Source organism: Syngnathus typhle, linkage group LG5, assembly GCF_033458585.1.
Source record: "Syngnathus typhle isolate RoL2023-S1 ecotype Sweden linkage group LG5, RoL_Styp_1.0, whole genome shotgun sequence".
In the NCBI taxonomy this organism is placed as follows: Eukaryota; Metazoa; Chordata; class Actinopteri; order Syngnathiformes; family Syngnathidae; genus Syngnathus; species Syngnathus typhle.
In genome coordinates this window covers 7,979,636-7,992,687 of record NC_083742.1, presented here as the reverse complement: position 1 = coordinate 7,992,687, position 13,052 = coordinate 7,979,636, and the positions used below count along the sequence as shown (strand labels likewise).

At 40.0% G+C, this 13,052-nt stretch overlaps 1 protein-coding gene across 3 annotated transcripts; it reads left to right on the top strand.

Moving 5' to 3' along the window:
- Positions 1–51: 51 nt before the first annotated feature.
- On the top strand, positions 52–12,890 carry golga3 (golgin A3). 3 transcript variants are annotated; one of them, XM_061278046.1, is made up of 24 exons: positions 52–211; positions 763–996; positions 1,367–1,528; positions 1,950–2,062; positions 2,549–3,261; positions 3,481–3,589; positions 3,924–4,230; positions 4,295–4,497; positions 4,637–4,774; positions 5,141–5,302; positions 5,517–5,885; positions 6,100–6,177; positions 6,701–6,964; positions 7,054–7,148; positions 7,398–7,614; positions 8,043–8,186; positions 8,304–8,501; positions 8,634–8,750; positions 8,888–9,027; positions 9,859–9,991; positions 10,178–10,300; positions 10,449–10,613; positions 10,909–11,075; positions 11,585–12,890. In XM_061278046.1, exons 2-24 carry the CDS (start codon positions 876–878, stop codon positions 11,775–11,777), a joined length of 4,431 nt encoding a protein of 1,476 aa, XP_061134030.1. In that variant the 5' UTR covers positions 52–211; positions 763–875; the 3' UTR covers positions 11,778–12,890. The 3 variants fall into 3 exon arrangements, with proteins under 3 accessions (XP_061134030.1, XP_061134029.1, XP_061134031.1); XM_061278045.1 differs by having other exon boundaries at positions 1,367–1,651; XM_061278047.1 differs by having other exon boundaries at positions 160–211; positions 923–996; positions 1,367–1,651.
- The last annotated feature ends 162 nt before the right edge of the window (positions 12,891–13,052 follow it).

Genomic DNA, 13,052 nt, shown 5'->3' with positions numbered 1-13,052 from the left:
GTTTTTTTTTATTTAATTTTATTTTTTAGGCTACTATTGATGTGCGTTTTACCCTCCACCCAGATCCCCCTGTTTGCATTGAGTGCAGTGGATGACAGGCCTACTCCCGGTTTATACGTCAGGCGTTATATTTAGTGATTTAATGTTTCCAGTCGGACATATTAAAGGACGGAACCCAAACAGCCACGTAGTAAAAGGCGAAGCTGGTTAGGTGAGCTTTCATTATAATTTTAATGCATTTAATGAATTTGTCATTTTATAGTCAGCCCGTGGACATTTAAATCCCGCTGGGTTGAACATGTTAATTGTGATATTTGTGTGATGATTTAAAAATCTAATCCACACTCGAGCTCTCACGATCGCGTTAGCAACTTTGATGTTAGCTTGACAGGTCCCCCGCCGCAAACATATTGCTAACTTTTGCGAGCACTACAGGCTAAGATGTAGTGCATATTATTTATGGCTGCCAATTACGTCTTTGGTAATTACACTTACTAAAGAATACATGCCGTTTACTTACCTGTGAGATTGTAGCTGTTGTCTGTTGATATCTATCTTAACTGCGTGTTTGTCGACTAGTGTAGTTCGGAAAGGTTCGATAGGACGAAAATTGACCATTTGCAACATCTTCAAAAGATGTTGCTAGTTTAATGGAGCATTGCTGCCACTCGTAAAGAGGCATTGCTCGAGCTGTAATATGGGACGTTTTTCTAAGTGTTACATTTGCTAAACTCAGTGTGATTTTTCTTTTCCGTGCTGTAGTACATCCTGGATCTTGAAAGGCACCTAGTTTCGATTGTTTTGGTGCTTTTCCAATGAAGACCCAGAAATATAATCTAAAAGCTATGGACATTACAATCTAATACACTGTTCAAATGGAGATGAATACCGAGCAATCTCACAGCACTTTGAAACTCCAAAGGACTGAAAGTGAGCAAAATTTGAAGCAACAAGGGCCTGATGGGAAACCAAACACAACTAAAGGGATTCACAACGGTGAGTGCTGATGCTGGTGGAATATGATAACAAAATGTCTGCCATTGTTTGAGCTCAGTGCTCGGGGTGGGAGGGAGGCTAGGCATGCATACCTTGTGTACACAGCCATTTTTTCCAACTGTCTTGGCTTACAATGACTGGTCTTAATAATAAAAAATGTATCCAATTGCACATGGTGTTTTAGTAGCATGGGGAAACGAGGTGTGAATAAAATTACTTGAGCAGCAGAGCCCTTAAGACCAACGGGTGAATTAGATTGTTGTCATAGTTGCTCAGCCAGTTTGCCAAGAGAATCACATTCACTATGCATTCAGGCCCACAATACAGACTATGACTCACTGTCACGTTCCTTGGGACTCATTCATTTCAGGTCCCATCAGCTCGGATCTGATGCCAAATGGAGACGAAAAGTCAGAGGGCATTGGTGCTGCTGCTGCTGGGAACTCCCATGCTAATGGGTCCCTGTCTCCAAACGCCCTTCTGCTTAGCACCAGCCCCCCGGTCAACTCCCAAAGTCAAGAGGGTTCTCCAGGTGTGACTGCTTATCCACCCATGATGCTTGAACCTGAGCAGGCTGTTGCTGAGGTCACGGGTCACACGGGTGATGCATTGCAGTCACTCAAACTCAGTATGCCTATGCAGGAGACTGATTTGTGTAAGCATAAATTTGTTGCGCGAATGCCCCCTCTGTGCTAAGCCTGTTTGTAACCCTTTCACCAAACTCCTATTATTTTACTGGTCTGTTGTCTTTGTTCTCTGGGTAGATGGAGTCAAGCACATGACTTTTGTTCAACTTTCATAGGGTTAATTAAAGGGTGTTATGGCATATTTTCCTTTTTTTTCCCTTTTGCTTTAAGGGATTCACAGTTTGCCTCTTTTCACAATGCTCACATGATGTGTGAGTATATAATTTAATTAATGTTTCCTTTTGGATGAATACTCTTGCTCTGTAGCCAACCAGAAGCCTTCATTGGAGCTGGAAAATGAGGAAAAGATTCGTTTGGAGGCTCGTCGGCGCCTGGAAGAGCAGCTGAAACAGTACAGAGTGCAAAGACATAAGGAGAGGGTGAGTGAAAAGTCAGTCACAATCACCTTCGTTAAATATTGTTTGTAGTTGACCTTTTAGACAACATTGTCACAACCATCATAATTTATTTTTTAAGACAACACTGTTAACGTATTGGCACCCTCCTAACATAACGGCCTAAGTAATTTTTTTCCGTTTTTTTCATAAACTACAAAAAACTGAATCAAATGCTGATGATATTTATTGATCATATTTATTTCACGGGTAGACTTGAATGAACTGCTTGACTAAGCATGAAGTCAGTTTTAGAAGAGGGAGCCAGCATTCCCAGGAAATGTTTAAGAAAACAATAAATAAAAAGAACACTTTTGTTTAAAGAGGGTGGTAACATGTAATACCTAGTACATGGGTTTTTAAATTTAACTGAAGCATTTTCTGAGATAACGCTCTTCATTGATAGTGTACAGCAGGCTTAGCAACTTGAAAGTGGCCATATTGCTAGTATAACCACCCAATTTTTTTCAGTCCCACCGCAGCACACCAAAAAACAGACCGTTCAGCACCCTGGATCCAGAGTTAATGCTGCATCCCGAGGCTCTTCCCCGGGCCAGTACACTCGCAATGACCAAGGAGTATTCTTTCTTGAGGACCAGTGTACCCCGTGGTCCTAAACTTGGGAGCTTAGGAATTCCCCCCACCAAGGAGAAGAAATCCAGATCGTCCCGCACGAGCAAGATCCATTCCTTGGCTGACTATAAATCTCCAGAGGACGATGTTGGAGGAGAAAGAGGTGGAATTAAGACTGCAGACAACACCATGGGCTCCGTCCAGTCCACTATCAGTGCAGTATCTACTCTTTCTGAGGTCAACGTGATGTCACAGTCAGGCACGTGCGAGGGAGAAAGGCGGTCTGGTGTTTTGCTGCAGGTGGGGGAAAGTGTCTCTGAGGTTGATGGTGGTGACTCAGGAGCAAGGACTGGAAATGATGGCAATGACAGTGACAGCTCATCCTACAGCAGTGCCTCTACCAGGGGAACCTACACCATGTTTTCTGCTGCCATGGACAGGCAGCAGGGGACCTACACGGTTGAGGGGCGGGAGATTGCGGCGGAGGCCATGGGTCAGTTTCCCTCCCTGCATGAAGTCTTGCAAGAAGCCAGTGATGAGCAGCATCTTCAGGAGTTGGAGCGAGAAGGCGCCGTAGAACCACGCAGCCGCAGAGACAGCTTCTCCAGCAGGTATTTCTGATGACATGCAGTGATTGTTTTTTTTCTACATATAAATTAAAACCAGTTAGAACAATTAAAGCAGCTTTTTTTATTATTCTTTATTGTAGACCGCTTCTCCAGCAGGTATTTTTGATGACATGTAAACTAAAACCAGTTAAAAATAATTCCAGCAGCTTTTTGATTGTTCTTTTGGCTTGTCAAATAACTGATGTTGTTTACATTGTTTAGTGTCTCTTTGGAGAGTTCTGTAATGGGCCACGATGAAATGCTGCAGGTGTTGAAAGAAAAAATGAGACTAGAAGGCCAACTGGAATCTTTATCATCTGAGGCCAACCAGGTTAGTGTGAAGTACTTACAAACACACTGACCAGCCACAACATTTTGGCAAAATACAATATTAGAGCATAGTTTTGAGTGAAATTGTCAGAGGTGTACTAATTATTAACAGTGTTTATTATTATTGCTATATTTTGGGGTGGGCTCCAAATGCACTGCATCATAATGAGTGTTTTGTTTTACTTCCTGTTAGTGTACACTATATTAAAACGTGTTCACCAAAGGTTCTCGATGTTTGACTTGTTACTGCTGTTTGCTGCAGACAGACATATTAATCGGCAAATGCTGTATCTATCATTCAGTAAACATTTTAATAATCCTGTCCTGCCCACCAGGCTCTAAAAGAGAAGACGGAGCTCCAGGCCCAGCTTGCCACCGTGAATGCTCAGATGCAAGCTCAAAAGGCAGAGGTTCACTTTAGCCAGGAAAAGCAGAATGTCCTCACAACAGAAGTCAGTACTTTGCGGCAAAGTTGTAGCCAACTCGAAAAGGCAATGGTGGAGCTCCAAGGCGATTTGGAGAGCAAAAATGCCAATCTGGCATCGTTATGCAATGACCTGAATGTGGCTGAAGACCAATACAACAGACTAATGGGGAAGGTGAATGAAATGCAAACGACTCTCGCATCAAGGGACAACACAGGTAAGCCTCCAGTCAGCCAAAAGTCCAACCTGACTGTTCTTATTTATATCAATATATCATGCAGTTCAGGAAATGCGACTGCAAATGGGTGGTCTTCAGAACCAACTACAACAGGTCCAGCTGGAGCGTAGCACTCTCCAGAGTCGACTGAAAACCTCCCAGGCAGAGATTGACTCACTCCAGCAGGTCAGGCAGTGGTACCAGCAACAACTTGGCCTGGCTCAGGAGGCCCGAGTGAGACTGCAAAGTGAAATGGCTAACATGCAGGTAATATTATTTATTTATTTATTTATTTATTTATTTATTTATTTATTTATTTATTTATTTATTTATTTATTTATTTATTTATTTATTTATTTAAAGTTCAAAATGTATGTCAAACAAAAAGTCTGACCTTCTTTCCTAGGCTGGCAAAATGACCCAGACTGGCGTTCTGGAACATCTGAAGCTAGAGAATGTGACCTTGTCCCACCAACTGACAGAAACTCAACACCGCTCTATCAAAGAAAAAGAGCGTATAGCTGTTCAACTGCAGAGCATTGAGGTACATTAAACATTTCGTGTTTGAACGTATGTCTGTTGAAACAGACCAGCATATTTGGACAAATCTAGACTGTGGATGTGAAGTCTACACTCACTGTTCAAATGCAATTTTTTTGTAATAGGGAAATAAATAGTTAAAAAATAATAATAATAATAATTTCAGAATGTTTTCCACTATGTACAACTCTGTCCAAATTAAGTAATTTTGTATTTTTTCCACATATCTATATTCTGTCTGGTGTTTTTACAAAATATTGGCCAATCTAAAGTGGCATACTCTTTGACGGTCCAGGTTGATGTGTGTTCTCAGATCTTGTTTGATTATTTACATGATTGCGATCGGGACCTTCTGCTCTTTGTGTTGTAGGCTGACATGATGACTCACGAAGCTGCCTACAAGCAGATCCAGGATGCCAAGACTATGGTGGAGGATGACCTGCAACACAAACTAGAGGAGTTTGAGGAAGAACGGGAGCGCTTAGTAAAATTGGCCAACACAGCCAGTAACTTGGAAATGGAACTAGAACAGGTTGCAAAATCTGCTTTCTTGGATCAATCCTTCATGTCTGTCTTTCAAGAGCATTTTGATATTTTTAATTTTTTTGTACCTAAATTGTAAATGATTTGCTTACCCAGGCCTGTTGCACCAAACCGCTAGCTGCTATGCAACAGTGCCAACCATTTTGCCTCTGTGTTGCTCTGATCTGTGGTTCTTTTTTTTTTTTTTTGTGTGTGTTCATTAGATGAAGTTGAACCTTTCTCAGAAGGACATGCAGCTGCATGCTCTCCAGAAAGAACATCTGGAGCTTATGCGCCAGCTGACCACCACTCAGGAGAACCTGCATACCAAAGAGCAGTCAATCAACCAACTGGAGGCTCGATACCTAGAGCTGGAAGCCCAGCTAACTGAGCTGCAGGCAGAGAGCAATAGCAAAGATGACAACATCCAGTACCTCCAGAATGAGAAGATTGTTCTGGAGGTAGCATTGCAGACGGCCCGAGCCGACAAGAACCAACTTGATGAAAATGCTGAACGGCTTGGAGAGGACGTTTTGGTGGCCTCAGATGTGTTGGATCATCTCAAACAGGAAGTGCAGGTCAAAACCAGTCAGGTGCGAAACTAATGAGTTGGTTGTGCTTTTGGGTATCAGATGTACATAGATATCAACTGAACTGAATTCAGTAGATATACAATTACTGTGACAAAACAAAAGGTTTTTGGTTTGTTTTATAAATCTGCAATATATTTGATGAGTGTTATTTATTTTTGTGTTTGATAATTATCTTTCAAGTAATCTGTTATGATTGGCATTTGCTTTCTTATAGATTGAAAAACTACAGCAAGAAAATGGTTCCTTGAAAAAACAAGTTCAGAAATTTAAGGAACAATTCCAACAACAAAAGGTAACAATTCTAAATTGTCGTAATGAATATGCTACATGAAAATATTGACAGAACTGTTGGAGAAAACTGTTGGTAGAATTTCATGGAAAGGTCTTCACAGGATTTAGCATTACAAGCAGAGAAAATAACATTCTCGAGACTTTGTCCGTTATTGCAAGACCTTGCTCACAAAATTGTAAACAAAAGGCCAAATTGAACCACGCAATTTAATTCCCTCCAACTATGGTGTGTGTCAACAAAGTTTTTGGAAACTCTTGAACGTAGAAGAGTATTTCCTACAGAATATCCCTACAAGAATTTCATACAAAATAATGTGAGAATGTTTTCATAGGAGGCTTTATTGTGCAGCTGGGTGGCTGTCACAGATAGAATGGTCAGCTGAATTGAAAAATGATAGATGCTGCTTAGTGCACGACTGATGAACAATATTACAGAATGATCAGTGCCTCGCTGAATGGAAAAATGATAGATGCTGCTTAGTGCATGACTGATGAACAATATTACGGTACGTCTTCCTTCACAGGTGATGGTGGAAGCCTATCGTCGGGATGCTAACTCTAAAGACCAGTTGATCAGTGAGCTTAAGTCTACGAAAAAGCGTCTTCTAGCAGAGGTGAAGGACCTAAAACAAGAGCTTCTGGATGTACACGGGGAGAAGCAAAAAGCTGATTTGGAGCAGGGCCGGTTGCAGAAAGAAGTACTCAGAGTCCAAGAACAGATCAATAACATGGAAAGTCATCTGCAAGACATTCAGAGAGAACGCGACCACCTCGAAACACAGATCCAGGTAATTGTGAATTGCTTCTATTTCTCCTATGCTAAATTCAGTTAAGGTCAGTGATGTTTTTTTTCAAGTCTTTCTATTTCCCTTCACAGTCCTTGCAGTTTGATCAGAGTCAGCTTGTAGCTGTGACAGAAGAGAATGAAAGTCTCAGGAAAAGAGTGGAGAAAATGGAAACAGAAGCCAAAAAGTGAGTCATGCTTTTAATAAAGCGAAGTAACAATTAATTAAGTCTGGCCTAATTTGTTTGGGCAATGAGAAGTATTTCTTCAAATTTATTTCTAAAATTAAAATTTCTTAATCAGAGGGTCTATTATCCTGATTAGCGACAGCACAAAGATTATTACGTTTACACACTTTAGCATGTCAAGTTGCATACATTCAGTTAGGGTCATTTCAGCTTTCCCCTTGACTTAGTTTTATTATTTTCCCAAAACAGAGCAATCTCGGAGCAAAAAGTGCGTATGAAGCGGCTGGGGACAGATTTGACCAGTGCTCAGAAGGAGATGAAGGCCAAGCACAAGGCATACGAGAATGCTGTGAGCATCCTGAGTAGGAGGCTGCAAGAGGCCCTAACTGACAAGGAGACGACTGAGGCCGAGCTGGTCAAGCTCAAAGCTCAGTTTTCAGATGGAGGACGCAACCACATCTTGCAGGTATAAACCTACCAGATCTGAACACTAAGTGAAGTACTTACCGTACTTCAGTGCTGTAGTTCAAGATCTGCTTGCTGACTTATCCTCATTGTTTTTAAAGGTACATGAAAAATATAGAAATGATCAAATTAATTATGGATAGAATATTAACCTTTTATTGATGGAATGGCTAAATAAGTGCACTATCCCTTAAAGTACAATACAAAAATATTTGTACACTACATTTTGTGAATTAAAGCAGTGCACATGCATGCATGCAGTGTGTTAGGTGTCACCAATATAAAAAGGTGACTAAAAGCCTTTTGTATTAAAATGCTGTTCTGATGACTATTAATTGCTCTTTGGGGGGGGAAATCATCCTGTAATTGCCATTGTTAAATACAAGCATTCTAAATGCCACAATAACCTCTGTTTGTTTGTTTACCCAGGAGAAGATTGAATCTCTTCAGACTGCACTGCAGGTTGTGACTAAAAGCAAGGCAATGTTAGAGAAGGAGCTTGAGGAAGTCATATCCCTCACTTCCACGGAGTTAGAGGAGTACCAGGAGAAGGTCATGGAGTTAGAAGATGAGGTGGGCCATATGGGGGACCGTGTTAAAAGTTCTAAATATAGCACTTAATACTTTCCTGGCTGGCCTATTCCGTCTTTGGCCTCCTTAATGGCTTTGTGATTTTTTTTTTGTCAAAAGCTTCAAGAGTCGCGATGCTTCAAGAAGAGGATCCGAAAACTAGAAGATGCTAACAAGAAGCTCGCTCTTGAGCTGGAACATGAAAAAGGAAAATTGGTTGGACTGACACAGTCCCACAGTGCACTGCGCGAACATGCCAATATCTTGGAATCTGCTTTAGCAAAGCGAGAGGCGGATCTTGTACAGCTCAACTTGCAGGTGAAGCACCGATTGCAACGAGTGTTGTTTGGTTAGAGTATTTAATGTGCAATGTATTGAGATTAAAAAAGTGTAAAAGATTATCTTCCTAATAGTGAAATAAATTGTTCTTTCATGCACCTACTTATTCAGGTTCAAGCTGTTCTGAAACGCAAAGAAGAAGAGGACCAACAAATGAAGCAGGTGGTGCAAACTCTGCAGCTTGCCTTGGAAAAAGAGAAAACCAAAGTCAAAGATCTTAAGGAACAGGTACAAGTTCTCCTGCACTCTGGGGGTGCCGGTTTTCTTTTAACAAGAGTATCTTGAGAGTCTTTTGGAGTTCTTCCAATAGCAGTTGTCTATGCACTTTGTTGAGTTTCTAGTCATTATTTAATTTGTATGTCCAGGTGGCAACGGCAAAGGCTGAAGCGGCACACAATAGGAGACACTACAGGGCTGCAATGTTGGAACTGTCAGAGATCAAGAAAGACCTTCAGGCCAAAGAGGACTTGGTCAAAGCTCTGCAACATGAAGCCCACAAGCTACAGTATGCACACTAATTTGTTACAGAATACAGATTTCGATGGAAATGAATTACATGCAGTAAATAGTGACTCTGTTGGAAATAACAGCTACGTAGAGTGGACCCTCGCTATTCGCATCCCCCCAGCTGAGAAAAAAGGAAAATCCTCAAATAAGTGACATTTATCATATAGTGTTGAAAATTTCTATTTATGAACTTTGCATGCAAATAAATGCCAAGCAGGGTACACAGTGCTCAACAAAAATAACGGTACAACTCATGCAATTAGAAAGCCTTGACTTTCCTTTCAGAATTTTTTTTTGATGGCATATTGTACTACAACTATTTCCATTATGTTATTGATCACTACTGAGATTTGTCGATCTGGTTACATAATATTTTCTAAAAATGTAATGTTTCAAAAATGAGTAAACACTGTTTAGGCTAAAATTTAGATTTCAGGAAATCTAATTCACAAAATGATTGTATAATCCATCAAAGCTCAAAACTGATTCCATTCAAAGCAACATGCACACAAAGCTAACGGCTCAAATGGGATGTGCGGATTTATGGAGCGCACTGCATGTGGGTATTAATAGTAAAAAATAGATTTGCGTAATTTCAGGTTTGTGTAAAAGAGACTTAAACGTTATCATCAACAACATAATAATGTTTTAAGTAAGTCACCGTTGCCACTATCAGCATTGTTTTCCACAGAAGTGTCATACTTCCTCAAATAAAAAGTCAAGTCACTTTGCTAATTTTTCCAAAAGGGATGGATAGATTTGCAATGAGAAGTTTTTCGAACTCTAACACTCGAACTCGAACACTATTGACCATCGACTCTATCCACAGATCTCAGGATGAGAAGCATGCTCAAGAGATCTCCAGTTTCCAAGAGGAGCTGGCTGAAGCCCATTCCCGCCTCCAAATCCTCCAGAAACAACTAGATGAAGAGCTGTCAAACAAGCCCCTCACTAACCAAGAGGTAAGGAAATGATTTCATTGTTTGAATTATTTTAATATTATTGGGAGACTGTTTTATTATCTGAAAGAAAAGCTAAGTTTTGCAGTCTACGTTTTTTACAGTTACAAATACCTAAAGTTGACTATTGATGGAAATGTGTAGCGACTAATAACACATTGTCTCGTCCAACTTCCCCACAACTCACAGGTTGAGGACCTTAAGTGGGAGGTGGAACAAAGGCAGAGGGAGATTGAGGATCAAAAGCAGCAATTAGAGATGATGGAGGAGTGTCAGCATAGGGAGCTGGACAACCTGCAGACAGCTTTGCAGGCAAGTATTTATTTAAATGAGAAATGTCACTTAAGTAACACGATAAAACAATGGCAGGGAAAAGAGTTTGCAAAGCAGTAATTAATATCATGATCGGCTCCTATTCTTTTTCAAGTGATTGGATTTATTTTAAGTCTGTCTGTCACAGAACATTAAGATCGAGTTGGAGACCATCCAGGAGGAGCTGAATGGTACAAGGAAGGACAAGTTTATGCTACAAGCTAAAGTGGGTGAGCTGAAGAACGGCATGAAGACCATTTTGCTACAAAACCAGCAGCTCAAACAGGACCTCAAACAGATCCGTCTAAGAAAGGTGATACAGCCTTTTGCTTGACTTGGTTTCATTGGGTTCATTTTGGTGCAATGAAGGATTCACTCGATGAAAGCATTTTTAGCATATAGAATTGAGCATATTAGCTGCATACTGTTTTGAGTTATTGGTTCTCTGCCGATGCAAATAATAATGACTAATACTCATTCATATCAAAATACTGGACTATACATAGAACAATAATTTTTGATTTTTGTTAGCATTTTAAATTGACAGAAGTGTGCACAAGTTAATCTCGTTGAAGATGAATTGCCATTAAATTATGACGTTGGAACAGCAACGGATGGAGTTGAAGACTGAAGGGACCCCATCCAACCCAGTGACGCCAGTAAAGATCCCCGACTGCCCAGTGCCTGCCTCACTTCTTGATGAGTTGCTGAAACCTTCAACTTCGGTCAACAAAGAGCCGCTCAACAACTTGCACAACTGTTTGCGGCAGCTCAAGTAAGATACTCTGTTGTACACTCGTACTGGGTTTCCCAAAATCTTACAGCAGAGTAATTTTTCCAAGGACCCCATATCCTAACGCCATAATTTAAACCAAACAACCATGATTGTGCACCTCTAAATGCCATACCTGTAGATCTTTTTTTTTTTTTTTTTAATTGGCTGTGTTCCATGTCTCTCAATCCCAGGAACAAAAAGGAACAAAATTTCCGCTTCAAACGCTTCAACTATTGAGGTGCAGTTGCCTGATTTCGTGAACTGCATTGACTATACGTATATGGAAACGGGCCACCGGGAACGCTGAGCACGCCTTTGGTCTGCACATAGCATAACTTAATAGCCCCCCCAGTTTGAAAACCACATGTCCAATATATTTTGCTCTTGTACACTTTTTTTTTTTTTTTCTTTTTTTTTTTTTTAAATCTCCATTTGAGGTGTGGAATACTGTTTCCAATGCTAGTCTGAATATGCTGTGATGTTTTTCAAATTATTTATTTTTTTGTCAGGGAGGAGATGGACAGCCTCCAAAAACAGATGGAGGAGCACACAGTAACAGTGCATGAGTCAATGAGCTCATTGCCAAACTCAGAGGAAGGACTGGCTCAACTGGGACTTGAAAACAACATATCTAATGCATGGAGCCCGCTGAGCAATACAGTGGTGGAAAATAACAGCGAAGCGGAACAGCAGCAGTCCTAAAAGCAACTTTTTTCAGACCATGACGACAGTGGAGTTTTATCCACAAAGGTGTTGTTTAGTCAATTTTTCCGTTTTTCTTTTAAACAACGGCTGTCAACATTTGGCATTTTTCTCCTATCATCACAGGTGTGCTTTTGCAGAGTAAAAACGTAAATCAGAGCTTTTTTCATTTTGCTCTTTTGTTATTTGACGTTTGTTTATACTGTTATGCCCTTGTGATATTTATTGAGCGTTAAAGAATTAGAGATGAACCACACCATTACAAATCCTAACCTTATTTGTTGAATCAGATGGAGCATTTATCCAGGCACGTTTAAGATAATAATAGAAGCTGTTCAGGTTTTCGGTATGCTTCACCTTCAAATTTGTAAGATTGATTGATTGACCATATGTAAAAAGATGTAAGCCACAATGGCTAAGACATGTTCTTCCATATCTTTGTGCCTGTACTTGGCTGATGTCATTCATTCAGGATTTAATTAACATAGTTACGCTAGTCCTTGACAGGTTAGCGTCTTGTCATAAGGTCATGCACACTAAACCTTTTTATTGCCTTTGTTAAAATGCAGTAGGTCTTCATTTTTATTGTAACCATTTGACCGCAGGTTCTTGGAGTCTCGGTTATGTATGAAGGTGTCTTGTCGAGCATGAACTGTCATAATTTGTGTGTGGGGGTATTTACATAATCTTACTATACTGTCATGGAATCTGGTTAAATTAGTATCTTATTTTGCTGAGGGTATGTGCAAGATGTAATATATTTCCAGTGTGTAAATCTGAAAGTATGCAGGGCACTTTTAACCGACAGCATGCCCATTGATAAAAATGTAACTGAAAGAAAGCAAGTAATGTTGCAACATAGTTACCACTAAAGGCAGGTGTCTCCATTTTATTTGTATACTGTACATGTTGATGGATCCATTTTATTTGTATACTGTACATGTTGATGGAAGGTTACTACAGTATCACATACTAATCTTGTATGAAAACTGGGTTAATTGTTTCCAGACGTTAATATATTTTTTTCTTTTTGTATGATTGTAAATTGATCATAAATGTTCAATATTGTAAAGGAAATACAAGTTACGGGAAACAATGTTTCCTGGCATTTTATCCTATTTCTAATACTAACGGTGTTAGAATTCATGCTGTCACACAATGGGGGAGGGTTATGTTCCTGTAGTTGGTGGGTAAGTACTTTAAGATGTTCTTTCTGTACGCTTGTTTAATTGAAAGGGAATGGCTTAAAATTCAACACAACTACTGCGTTTTGAA

Excerpts from the sequence above, each read along its gene's own strand:
- golga3 (XM_061278045.1), top strand. The coding sequence starts at position 876 with ATGGAGATGAATACCGAGCAATCTCACAGCACTTTGAAACTCCAAAGG. Across the intron at positions 6,965-7,053 it reads ACCTCGAAACACAGATCCAG|TCCTTGCAGTTTGATCAGAG; the intron begins GTAATTGTGAAT and ends TTCCCTTCACAG. Across the intron at positions 9,028-9,858 it reads CATGAAGCCCACAAGCTACA|ATCTCAGGATGAGAAGCATG; the intron begins GTATGCACACTA and ends CTCTATCCACAG.